Genomic DNA, 13025 nt, shown 5'->3' on the forward strand with positions numbered 1-13025 from the left:
TACTGAAACACAGCACCATGTCTAACTTTGTACAGACAGCTCCTTCTGCCCAGCTAGTGACCTCTTTTTTATATTTGGGTCCATTCAGGCATCCATGGAAGGCTTGTGTGGCCAGGAAAAAGTGGAAGCTGATTAAAAAATACCAAGATTTTTGTTTAATAACTTCACTACCTCCAAGTACAGTTGGTTGATTTATCAGCAGCACCCTTCTCTCACGTACAAAGTCTGTAAGGGAAACAAGGTGTGTATCAATATGTTGAATCTCATACTATGGAAGAGGAGGGAACAAGAGCCCAAAAGCTGAAAGGAGTGTTTGGGGATTCCTGGGGAGGGCTGGACAGATGTCAGACAGCAGGACAGCTCTGGGCAGAGCTACAGAAGAGCTAGATCCCACGGAGGGGAACCTGATGCGGACAAAGCTTAAGAGCTATGTCTGTGGAGAGATGGGCAAAACATCAGGGAAACACAGGAGGGGATAAAAACCCAAAGTAAATCTTTGACAGCAAAAAAAATTACTTAATGGCTTAGTGCACTCAGATATTGAGAGAAATCAAAGACATCCTGTTAGTTGCCTCTATTTTAGTTAAATATTAATGATTTGGGATATTCACACCACAAACTGCAATGTTGTTTTATCTGGGAGGACAAATCGTAGTAGAACAAGCTGCTGAAAAGAGGCCAAGAGGACCATAACCACCTCATCTGGTGGCCTTCATAACATGCAAAAAGCACATCATAACTTGCAGTTACAGGGGTGCAAATAGCTAAGTGTCATTTGCTCTGGAGTTCCTGTGGAGTTAGATGCTCTCAAGAGCAATCATTCAGAAATGCTGATTATTCTCTGAGCAACACCAAACATGACTCGCCTGAAAAGAAATTGGCCTGTTGTACTGTAGGGTGACTTTTTTATTTGTTGGGAGAAGCATGTTAGTATTGAGTTGTTTGCATATAAGACGGTGAGGAGAAACAGCACCAGAAAGCCTGCACCTGCAATACTTTACTAGTAAATTGACCACACAAGGCATGAGGCCAAAAATATCTAGGAAGATTCAGTGCGTGCAGTGGAAATAAAAAGGAATAAATGTTAAACCCCGATTCTGCTAGGAATATTTCCATTATACAGTAATTGGGTAAACAAAATCAGGGGTACAGAATCAAATGAAGAAGCAGCCATCCTGAAGATCTCCTCTTTACTGACACCACCAGCAAGCAACAACAGCTTCTGTCAACAAAGGGAGAAGTCATAATGTCGTGGTTTAACCCCAGCCAGCAACTAAGCACCACGCAGCCGCTCACTCACTTCACCCCCATCCAGTGGGATGGGGGAGAAAATCAGGAAAAGAAGTAAAACTCCTGGGTTGAGATAAGAACGGTTTAATAGAACAGAAAAGAAGAAACTAATAATGATAATGATAACACTAATAAAATGACAACAGCAATAATAAAAGGATTGGAATGTACAAATGATGCGCAGTGCAATTGCTCACCACCCGCCGACCAACACCCAGCCAGTGTCCGAGCGGCGATTCCCTGCCCCCCCTTCCCAGTTCCTAAACTAGATGGGACGTCACATGGTATGGAATACACTGTTGGCCAGTTTGGGTCAGGTGCCCTGGCTGGGCATGAGAAGCTGAAAAATCCTTGACTATAGTCTAAACACTACTGAGCAACAACTGAAAACATCAGTGTTATCAGCATTCTTCACATACTGAACTCAAAACATAGCACTGTACCAGCTACTAGGAAGACAGTTAACTCTATCCCAGCTGAAACCAGGACAATAATAACACCATATTTGTTTGGTATGGAGCGATGTCCATGTATGCTCATATCCTAATTGCTGGAGCAATTACTGTTGTTCACATCTCCATCTCATTTCCTTGGCTGAGCACTCCTGGGATTTTGGACTGTGATTTCATTATTCACTTGGCTCTGCCATTTGTATTGTCTACCTGCTCCAGTAGATATCATCAACTCTTAATACTCCAGCGCTATGCAGAACAAATAATTTGCATTTAAGTAAGTCGCTATGGCTACTGGCTACCTAACTGTGTACTGCATCTGTAAAAGCCAACTGAAGGTGCTTTGCAGAATTCAGACAAGGATCAACTGTTCAGTATTTGAAATCATATCCACACCCATTGTTGTTGCTAACAGCACGTACTTGTGTAGGGTTGATTAGGTACAATCTTTCTCCTCCTATTTTGGATTAATATTTAGAGATCCTTTTTCTCAGGGCTGCAGGTGGACTCCAAAGGAAAAAAATGTCTCTAGACGACACTTGCATGACAGTGAGCAGATTAATTATACCTGCAGTAGTTTAAGGTGTAGCATAAAACCTCAAGGTTTTCCATTAAAATTAATTCTGTTCTATTAGAAAATACAAATTCCTCCTGGAGTTGTCTGAAATAAATCTGGTAATTTACGCTGCAGTAGTTTTCAGAGTACAGAAAAACTCCTTAACTGGGACTAACACAGAAGGTGCCAGCTCAGTAGCATCCGAGTCTTTAACTTGCAGAGGTTCATTCAGAAATAGTAACCCTAGTGCTTTGTTCTGTTCCCTACATGAATCACAAAGGCAGGGAAACAGTATTATCCCCGGTAAAGAAAATGGTGAGCACTGAAGCGAAGCGACTCCAGAAGGAGACAGTGAGTCAGCATCAAAGTCTGGACCAAAACTCCAGTTTGCCAACTTGGAGCCCTCTCATCACAGTTGAGAACAAATGGAGAAATCATCTCTGTGAAAGCACTGGCTGTAGCATTGTACTGAAGTAATCTGTCTGAGGAATCATCCCTAATAGGAATAAAATACAGCTGACAATTGGACTAATAACACTAATTTTGTTGGTGTGAGTGAAATAAGCCTCCACGATCAGAAATTCAGTGAACACAGGTAAACTGCATGTATTCTATAAAACAACTTGCACATATTCGGAGATATTTGGCAATGCTGCCATTGTATCCGTGCCACAGGCTGCCTGTCCCCCTTCAGAAACCACATATGAGTCCTCCTGTTACAACTCTCTGCCGAGAGATCCATGGGAGCATCAAGGGGAAGTTTATTGCTTAAAAGTAAGTGAAGAATGTTCCAAGCATTGCGACACTGCTTTTGTTTCCCCCAGTGAACACCTTCAATTAGCTATTATTTTGGGAGGGGGACTGGGGAATTTAAAAATTTCCCTCTATCCTCTTCACCAAAAGAACAGAATCTTTTCCAGGACAAAATATACATCTGACCCGACAATGTGCTGCTTTGGTAAGTGTGGCAACAAAACATAGGTGGAGTGAAATATCCATTCACTTATTTAACACTGAAATTCATTAGGTTATGAAGCAGACTGAGATGTTTTATTGCCTATTGTAGAGGAGTATCAGCATTTGTGGATAAGGTCCACTTGCTTCATGAGTGTTCAATGAGAAACTGTATGGCTGAACAATGTTTCTATATATGTAATATATTAAAACTAAAAGGCTGTAAAATGGTATTAGACTTCATTTGCACACAAAGATACACAGGCAGAGCACAGAAGTAGCCAAAAAATGAAACTTGACATGCATGCTTGGTCATCGCTTTGAAAGTTATCACATTAAGATTGAATAACAAAGCTCAGCAATTAAAGGGAAAATCACATCTGAACAGAGTTTGGGATTATTTGCTGAAAGCATTTTATTAGATTTGAATGTAAGCCCTATCATTTTAAGATCCAACCTGTGCTGCTTTCTTCCGTGGGAAGATGATTTCCATTGTTCGCCCTGTTGTGCTGTGGTAGTGGGCTTCGTTGTACTCCAGCTATGACAGCTTCCGATGTCCGGTAACACTGAATTTCTATACTAAGACAAGTAGAGAAAGCAAGGAATCAAGTATATCGGACCTTCTATACAGATCCTGAAGGAAGACAGAGAGTGGAAAATAGGACACAATTTCTGGGTTTCTTTTTCCTATCAGCAGGTCATCTCCAAATTTTGTAGACCTTACAAACAGCTTTCAGAAGAGTCTTTAGTTATGACCTTTCAGCGTGGCTAACTTAATGAAATCTTAGCAAATATTGTCACTGGTTTTTGCATACTCACTGGTTTTTACTGGCTGTAAATGGAAACACCTATCTCATAGAAGTTTTCTAGTACCTTTGACTTTTCTCCACCTTTTCACTTGAGCCTTCTCTGCTCTCCCCCAACATGTGCAATCCCATGGGTCTGCCCCACTCCTAGCCACAGTCAAAAGGGACCTCCAGCCTGCCTGCCTGCCCACCATGAAGAAGGAAGCGGGCTTGGCTCATCCAGAGCAGCAGCAGTTGAAATACTGTTTGATTTTAGCTCTAGGGAAGAAGTGATTACAAAGAACTACCAAGCCAACTTATAATAAAAGGGCTACATGAATCTATTTTGGTCTTCCATCCATCCCATCTGGAAGCCTCATTTTTTTTTTTTTTTTTTTTTTCAGAACTTGCAAAGAGCTTCTTTCTGATTGCCTCCATTGTTTCTGGAAAGAATTGTTGTTGAATGACCTCCATCAGCTTTAGCAGGATGTTGCTTATTTGCAACCAAGGCATTGCCTTTCCAATGACTGAGTTTAGAAGCCAACGTGTTAGAAACATTTGCACCGCAAATCCTTCCCTAACCCCTCAAAGCCATGTGATCATTATTCTAACAAGCAGATAACAGTATTAAATTATTATAGCTAACCCTGCCATTGTTGCTGTTTAACTCATTTTAATTTACAGGTTGTGTTGTGTCATGGGTGTGTGTTTCTTAAAAGCACCTACCAATTGCACTTGTTGGATATACTTCCCATGTGTATGTTCGGGGCGGGGGAGCCTCCGCTGTTATCTGCCTGTCAGAGATCTCTCAAATTCAGTAAGTGTGACTCAGGCAGTTCCCCAAAGCCTTCATACATTGCCAGTTCATTCACTTGTATGAGAAGATTCATATTTGCATGAGAACAGGCTTCTAACCCTAGCACCTGGCTGTGAGGATGAAATGCTGTGGCACGAAGGGCTCTCACTGCACGTTACAGCCTGCCTGACACAGCAGCCCGGGCTGCTCTTGCCCAGTAAGCAACCCTCTGCATCTGGATGCAGCTTTGGCCAAGAGTCTCGGTGGATTTCAGTTCTGACTTCAACAGAAGATGTGTGAGAGCGGCAGCGAGGACAAGGCAGCCCAGCTTTCTGTACCGAGCCATGCACCGAGGAGATGGCCACCACCTGCCCCTTACACGGCCTGGCTGCAGGTCCCTGTTCTGTGCGGCTCTGGTAGCTGCTCTCTTGGGAGCCTTGGTGGGAGCAGAGACGCTGCCATGAAGTCCGCAGGCCAGAGGCAGAATGGGTCAGGCTGTGCCACGCTGAATTTTGGCTACAATAGCAGCTGTTTCAACATGAAATTCTCCTGGCCTGGTTTAGGCTTAATTTTTTTTCTAGTAGCTGGTATAGTGCTGTGATTTGGATTTAGGATGAGAATAATGTTGATAACACACTGATGTTTTTGTTGTTGCTCAGTAATGTTTATACTTAGTCAAGGATTTTTCAGCTTCTCATGCCCAGCCAGCGAGAAGGCTGGAGGGGCACAAGAAGCTGGGAGGGGACACAGCCAGGGCAGCTGGCCCAAACTGACCAAAGGGGTATTCCATACCATGGGACGTCATGCCCAGTATATAAACCGGGGGGGAGCTGGCCAGGTGGGGTGGATCGCTGCTCAGGAACTAACTGGGCATCAGTTGGCAAGTGGTGAGCAATTGCATTGTGCATCACTTGTTTTGTATATTCTAATTCTTTTATTATTATTGCCATTTTATTATTATTATTATCATTATTATTTTCTTCCTGTCTGTCCTATTAAACTGTCTTTATCTCAACCCACGAGTTTTACTTTTTTCCCCATTTTCTGCCCCATCCCACTGGGTGGGGGGGAAGCGAGCGAGCAGCTGCGTGGTGCTTTGCTGCTGGCTGGGGTTAAACTACAACATCTCCCAATACTAATTTTTAGCTCTCCTTACAGGTTTAACATACCAATTATTACAATTCTGTTGAGAAGGCAAGAAAGTAAGTTTGCCTTGGCCTCTTGCTTACAAGCTATTTGACAAAGCCCTAGATTTTAATTTCATTCCTTCCTCATTCAGCTGCCACAAGCCTCAGCTCTGCCAACGTTCCCGTGTGCCTTTGTTATCGATAGCACTCCCACAAATTCTGCATTGATTTTGCAATTAGCAGTGGGCAAAGGAATACCGTGGAGCCCACAGCTGTCTCCCCAGGCCCGTCAGCAGGAGGCTCAGGCTTCCCCAGTGCACTGCTGCCTCCAGCACAGCCCCCGGGCAAAACGGCTGTGCTCACTCATCACCTCCACCTGGATGGTCTCTGAAGACCCCAGGCTGGTGTGCAACGTCGCCAGAAAGGCAGAATTCGCTAAATACCATCTAAATCACGTATACGTTTGCTTTTTTTTTTTTTTTTGTGAAAACCCTGCAGCGATGGGGGTTGCGTTTCTGTATGCAACACCTCAAAGGGGCGATGGGGCACCGAGGCCTCGGGGCTCCTGCGGACGCGGGGGCCTTCCGCGGCGGCGGGCAGAGCCCTGCGGCGGATTTGGAAACGGTTATCGGCGGCGCCCGAGCGGCCGAGGAGGAGAGGGTTGCTGCGGCTGCGAACCACCGGGACGAGAGCAACCCCCTCAGCGGTTTAGGGCTGGCCGGGGAGCCGGCACGAGGCCGCAACGAGCCGCGGGCCTGAGGAGCCGCCTCGCTGCTCGGGCCTAACCCCGCGGTGGCCGCGCCTGGGCCCGGCGCTGTGGGGACTGAAGAGGAAGGGGGAGGGGGCCGGGTCGCCGCAGCCCTGGCAGGCGGCGAGCCGCGCCCGGGCCGCCGGCGCTCGGGGCCGCCCGTCGGAGCCGCACCGCCCGGCGCCGCCGCTAGGGGTCTCCGCGGGGCGGGGAAGGCCGGGCCGGGCCGGGCCGCGCCGCCCGCTCGGGGGCGGGCCGGGCCATCAGCTGACCGGCCCCGCCGCGGCGCTCGGCTGGTGCCGCCGCAGCTCAGTTGCTCTCCCCGGCAGCGGTGCGGCCCCGCGGATTTACAGCCGGACCCCGCCGCGTCTCGCCGGCCTCCCTCCTTCCCTTCCTCCCTCCCCCCCTCCCGGCCGCCGCGATGCTGCCCCACTTAGCCCTCCTGCTGCTGGCCTCCGGCGCCGCTCGGGCTCTCGAGGTAAGCGGGTCAGGGGGCGGCCGGGCGGGGGCTTCCCCGCCGTCCTCCGCCGCTTCCGCGAGGCTTTTGTCTGCCCGCAGCCGCCCCTGCGGCGCGGGCTCGGCCGCAGCGGGGCGGGGGTCGCCGGCGCCCGTCACGCAGCCGGGCGGCGGGGTCCTCCTTCCCCGGCTGCCGTCGCCCTCCCGCCGCCGAACAATAGGGCCGCTCCCGCCCAGCGGGGCGGCGAGCCGGGGGACGTCGGGGGGGGGGCGGCGAGGAGGAAGCGGGCTGGGAGCCGCCGGGGCCGGCGGCACCCGCTACGCGTGTCTGCGGCGGACCGGGGCCGTCCCTGCCGCCGGGGCCGGCTCCCTTCGCCGATCCGCCTGCCGCCGCCGGGGCGCTTCCCCGTTAACTTGGGCCGCCGCCCGCGGAGCCGTCTGGCGCGGCAGGCGGGCGGGGGGCGGCGGCGGGGGTCCGCGAGGAGGGGCGGCGGCGGCGGCGCCGCCAGCCGGTAGGCAGAGCAGGGCGGGGGAGGGCCGAGCCCGTCCCGCGGGGGTTTTTCCGCCGGGGGCCGGGGAAGGGAAACTTTCCCCGCGTGTGGGCGCGCTGCGGGCGGGGGACCGGGGGAGCCGGTGGCATCCCCCCCGCGGGGCGGGGGCTGGGGACGCGGAGCCGGGCTGCGGGCACCGCCGCCCCAGGCGGGGGCCCTGCCGGGGGAGGGCAGGGCAGGGCAGCGCCTCCCCCGCCGCGCACCCCCACGCAGGTGCGCGAGGCGGCGGTGGGGAGCTCGCCACGGGCCGGCGGCGCCCGCGGGGCTGCGTGGGGAGGGGGGCGGGGCCCGGCCGCCCCCTCCCCCCCCCCCCGCGGGCGGGCCGGTGCCGAGCGGCGCGGAGGCGCGAGAAGATGGCGCCTCTGCAGTGCAGCAGAGAGGCGCCGCCGTGCGCGCTGCGGCCGCCGGCAGCCCGCGCCCCTCCGCAGCCGCCCCTGCCCTGCCCTGCCCTGCCCTCCCCCGGCCTGGTGGCACCGTCCGCCGGGCCCCCCTCTGGGTGGGGCTGGGGGCGGGAGGGGTCGCCCGCACCCTCCCTCCGGCCGGGTGTGTGAGCGCACGGCCACCGCTGCTGGGGTCGGGGGAGCCGGGAGGACCCCGGCGGCGCTGCGCAAGCCCGGGCCTCAAAAGAGGAGCCGACATGGCTGGGTGTCGGTGCTCCTCCTCCCCCCCCCCCCAAAAAAAAAAAAAAAAAAAAAAAGGTGTGGGAGGGGAGAGTTATCTCCTGGTCTCTTTCGGTCCTTCGTTGCCAGACCTCGGCCTTAAAACCTCAGCTTCTGTCCTCCTCTAATGTTAAGCCTCCCTTCTCGGGGGGGGAGGGCGTGTGGTTGGGTGAATGCCAACATTTAGCCTGCGAGCGGAGCCTGAGGCTTGCGCTTCCCCTTGGGCAGGGGGGTGCAGGCCTGCAGCTCCGGTGCCCTTCCCAGGAGGGACCCTGGTACCTGGTAGGGGAGAGGAGAGGAGACGAGACGGCTCTCCACCCCAGCTCTCCATCCCCACCGCCAAGGCTGCCAGCCACAGGCTCTGGCTTCGAGGTGTGATCTTGCCAGTGTTGAGCAGGGTATACCAAGCCAAGCGGTTGTAAAGATGCTCAGGGGTTTAAAGCTTCCAGTTACAATGCTCGTTTGGGTTTATCAGCTCGATGCAACCATTAGTTGTCTGAATGCAACAGAAGGAAATCTCTGCCTTGGGTGCGCAGCTGAAGTAAAAAATGAGGTTTTACGATTGAGACGGTGCTTCAGGATAGACCACAGAGGGATGGGCATTTCTGTTCAGTCCCTGTAGCCCTGGCCTTACAGAGAGGTGTGTAGGTATCGCCACTGTAAAGGTGCTTGCAAGAAAGGGGGCTTGGATTTTGCACCAAAACCGTTCAAGGCAGAGTCTGTATTCAGAGCCCTCTGCAATGGTGTCTGCCTTAGTGATATCTAGAATTTTCAGAGACATCCTTTGCCTCAAAACATTTGACTAAATGGGCACTGGTGTTTCTGCAGAAGCTTTTAATCTTGTTCTGTCATTCCACATGAAACATTTGAGGCTTTGCGTTTATCTTTTTTTAAAATGTTTGATATCAGGGTAGGTTTTAACATCTGGTCTTCTGGTGTTTGTCAGTCTTGATACTCTAAAGTTGATGTTTTGAACAAGTGACTGTTTTTATAATGCTAAAATATTTCATAATAGGAATTGCATGCATGCATTTACTGCACTTGAACTGTCTTCATATGCTAAAGTGAGAAATTTTGATGTTTGAATTAGATTAGATTCTCTTTAGATCTCTCTTCTGAAATGAAACATTTTTCCTGCCATTTTAACAAACGCTTTCTGGAAAGCAGCAAAGAACCTCTACTTTGCTTTCATGGAGAATGGTATAAGGAAGAGGGAAAGCAGGAAGAAAACAAATTCTTTCTGTATTACACATGAAGAATTCCTTTCTAAAATTACAGGTAGATTAATATTTATTTATTCAGCTTTAAAGGAAATATTCCTTAGTGATGCTCCAGTGATGTTGTGGTTGCTTAGCATGTTGCTTCTGCCACTCATGTGAATCATGCTTACTGGGGTTAAGAAATCCATTGGCCAAGAGCTCTCATAACTTGTGAAACCGTCATATTCTTCAGTAGCTATTTTTCCATTTACTCTCTTTCTATTAATTGTCTGATTTCAGTAGATAAAGGCAACAGTGAATATCCTTGTGAATTTGCGTGAATGATCCCAGTTTATAAATCAAGATTTCTTCTAATTAGTGCACTGAGGTTATCGGGATTTCTGCCATGCCTGTTCTGCTCACTGCTCTAGCTCCATGTTTATAAGTGAGACTCTTACCAGCTTAATGAAATCAAGTTGTTAAGACATTGATATCATACAAGCTGGCCCTCAGAAGGTTAGTCGACAAAAAAAAGTATGTTGCCTGACAGCTTGTTTTTTTAAACTGGGTAATGTAGTGCTTTATAGGTTCTTATTTTTGTTCGTGGCTTTTTTTTCCTTTTTTTTTTTTTCCAGTGGAAGAGCCCGAATATTTCTTCATTGTTTAGTTTTCAAGCAGACCTTTAGAAATGACTTTGCAATGTGGGAAGGGGAAGGAAGCCTTTCCTTCGGTGCCATTACAGACTTTCGGTTCCTCTTCCCGTCGGTTCTGTTCCCGAATTCCCCTGGCAAAGGGTTTGCATTTGTTGAAGGGTCCTTTTTGCCCTTCCTATTTAAAATGCTGCATGTGTTGCGGTGGGTGGCCACATGGGTAAAGGGGGCAGGGCAGGCCCTGTGGGTTCTGGTGTGCCGTCAGAATGCTTGGCAGTCAGGTGGACAAATTAGAAGAGTAAAAAAAGGAGCTTCTCCCTTGCTCCCTCATTTGCCTTTTGTTTGTTTAATGAGCGACAGACAATTTTGAGACTTGTGTTGTCTTCAAATGCATTTTCTAGGGGGGGAAAAGTGATCAGCTGCTGTGCTTTTTCACAAAACATGTATGAAAACATGAGGAAGCTGACAAAATTTTGGTCTTTTTAGGTTTTTTCCATTAGCTGTTTGTGTGATAAATGCAAGTGATCTTTCTTAATCAGTTTTACTTGATCAGGCAAACCTGCAAGAAGTATAGATCATCTTTGGCTTTTCATGACTTTCTATTTGCATGTGTTTAATAAATTGTGAAGGATAATAAATAGTTTGGTTTATAAGTTGTATGAAGAAAAGGTATGACAATTTCTTTTAATTGGCAGTCCTTTTCCAATACAAAGCTTATCAAAATAGCTTAAGAGCATAGTAACTTCATGTAACTGCTTGATGAATTGGCAGCTGTTTTTCTGAGCAGAATAATTTTTTTTTAGTGACTCAGTAAAATTTACACAAGCTGTTGGGTGTGGAGACTTGGTCAAGAAATTAGTAGATAGGATCACAGGATCCCTCAGGAGGTCTCTGGTCTGACCCCCTGTCCAAAGCAGGGCCAGCTCTCGGATCAGACCAGGCTGCTCAGGGCTTTCTGCGGTTAGGTCTTGAAAATGGAGCTCCAACGAGAGAGCCTGTGCAACCTTGCTGGGCAACCTGCTCCATCCACGGTTTGGTTGGTTCACCTCTGCTTTGAAACATGTCTCCAAGCTGTTCTTTGTTTATTTTTAAGGCAGTGTCTCTAGGCTTAATTTATAATTTACATCCTTAATCCTGAATACTCTGAATAAGCATCATTTTGAAATCTGTCACATCTTCCAAAAAATGTATGTAATAACCAGGAGTTGAAAAAATTGTATTTGGGTTTAATAAAAAACCCAAACTGTCAAATGTCCATGTATACGTATGCACATGTATGCAGACACATATTGCATTAAAAATCACCTAATGTGTCAATATAATGTCTGCAACTATATATTGAAATCCCCAATATATTTGCATATTTAATGTATGACATTAAAATCGCCGTCTGTGTACATCTGTGTATATACATTATATTAGCGTATAGGCTGTATTAAATCAATAGTCGCTTACATACCTCCTTATATCCAGGCAATGAAGAGACAAGGTTCTAGACTGCTACAGATACAAATATAATGAGGTTTATATATGGTAATAGGTTCATTGAAGTTGTTAGGTGAACTGTCTGGTGTGGTTTTAACACATAAGTCTAGAGCTGTGTGGTATTGGATTTAAATTCTGGGGATTTTGAAAAAAAAATCCTGCGGTGTAAGAAGATTAAAAGTAAAGCAAATTGAAAAAATACCAAACGACTTTCTCTGAGCTTGGTTAACTGTTAGAGTATGCTCTTGCCATGAGAGTTTACAACAGTTGCTGCCAGGCCGAGGATTGCCAAGAGCAATGTTGGTAACGAGCTTGAGCCTGGAATAATTCGGGGACAAAGGACTGCTCTTTAGAGCAGTCAAACTTTTGCTCTGACCTGCTTCCCACCCCCTACCCCCCGTTTAAAACTGAATGCAGTTGGTCTGAAGAGCCCTTGTTCCCGTAACTTGATCTGGAATCTGTCCTCCTTCCCTGACTCACCTCCAGAAATACCTGCAGATGAGGTTCGAAAACACATTTTCTGTCCCTTTTGGTGATACCAAACCAGCTGAGAATATCAGTCGGTAATGGCTGGTGTGTGGTTTTGAGCTTTCAGCCCTAAATAAGTTGCTTTTCTGCCCTTGATTGTAACGTGACAGTTCTGAAACCTGGGTATTTGTCTTCTTTTTTTATAAATTTTGATTAAAAAACTTTTAGAGAGCTACGTGATTATTAAATCTTGTTGTGCTCTGCTGTAGATTGCAAAAGCTCTGATGTCTCCAGTTACCAAAAATACCTACTTTTCCTTGTGAGAATTTAGTATATAACAAAAGAGAAACAAAATAAAATGGGGATAATGACCTCTGTTCAAGGGGATCAATTTGAAGACAGCCAATTAGTTTGCGTGTATATATATATGAGTGTTTATTAAAAAAAGAACATCACAGCTCAAGCTTCTTGCTATATGGAGCATATAGGATTGTTTTGATGCTGCACTTTGTAGCAGAACAAATGCTTGACAATGATTCACGTAATTACAATACTAAATTTCGCATGATGGAAATACGAGTAAGGGGCAATACACTCCACAGTGTGTAATTAATGCCAGTATCTTGCAGTGGCTCACAAAACATGCTTTCCAGATGACAAGCACATCTTGGTGTATGAATGTAAGGATATTAAAATAAGTGATGCTTTTTAGAAGGGTGGAAAATCTTAAACCAGCTACTGACAGTAGGGACACTGCTGTTCCACAATTGTGTGTTGCAGGTTTCTTGCCCTGCATTGATTAATAGAAACAGGAGAGAGTGATAGATATGGGTATTGCTGGTTTCTTCA

The 13025-nt window shown here is 47.9% G+C and overlaps 1 protein-coding gene across 4 annotated transcripts in view; it reads left to right on the forward strand.

Annotated features, from left to right (window-relative positions):
• Nucleotides 1-6984: 6984 nt before the first annotated feature.
• APP (amyloid beta precursor protein) overlaps nucleotides 6985-13025 on the forward strand; it is a 234430-nt gene continuing 228389 nt past the window's right edge. For 2 of the 4 annotated variants that reach the window (XM_075033881.1, XM_075033883.1), the window contains exon 1: nucleotides 6985-7186. In XM_075033881.1, the coding sequence (XP_074889982.1) occupies nucleotides 7130-7186 (57 nt within the window). In that variant the 5' untranslated portion in view covers nucleotides 6985-7129. The remainder of the gene's footprint in view (nucleotides 7187-13025) is intronic. The other 2 variants (XM_075033879.1, XM_075033882.1) reach the window with 1 other exon arrangement.

This window comes from Buteo buteo, chromosome 8 (genome assembly GCF_964188355.1).
Source record: "Buteo buteo chromosome 8, bButBut1.hap1.1, whole genome shotgun sequence".
NCBI classification, from domain to species: domain Eukaryota; kingdom Metazoa; phylum Chordata; class Aves; order Accipitriformes; family Accipitridae; genus Buteo; species Buteo buteo.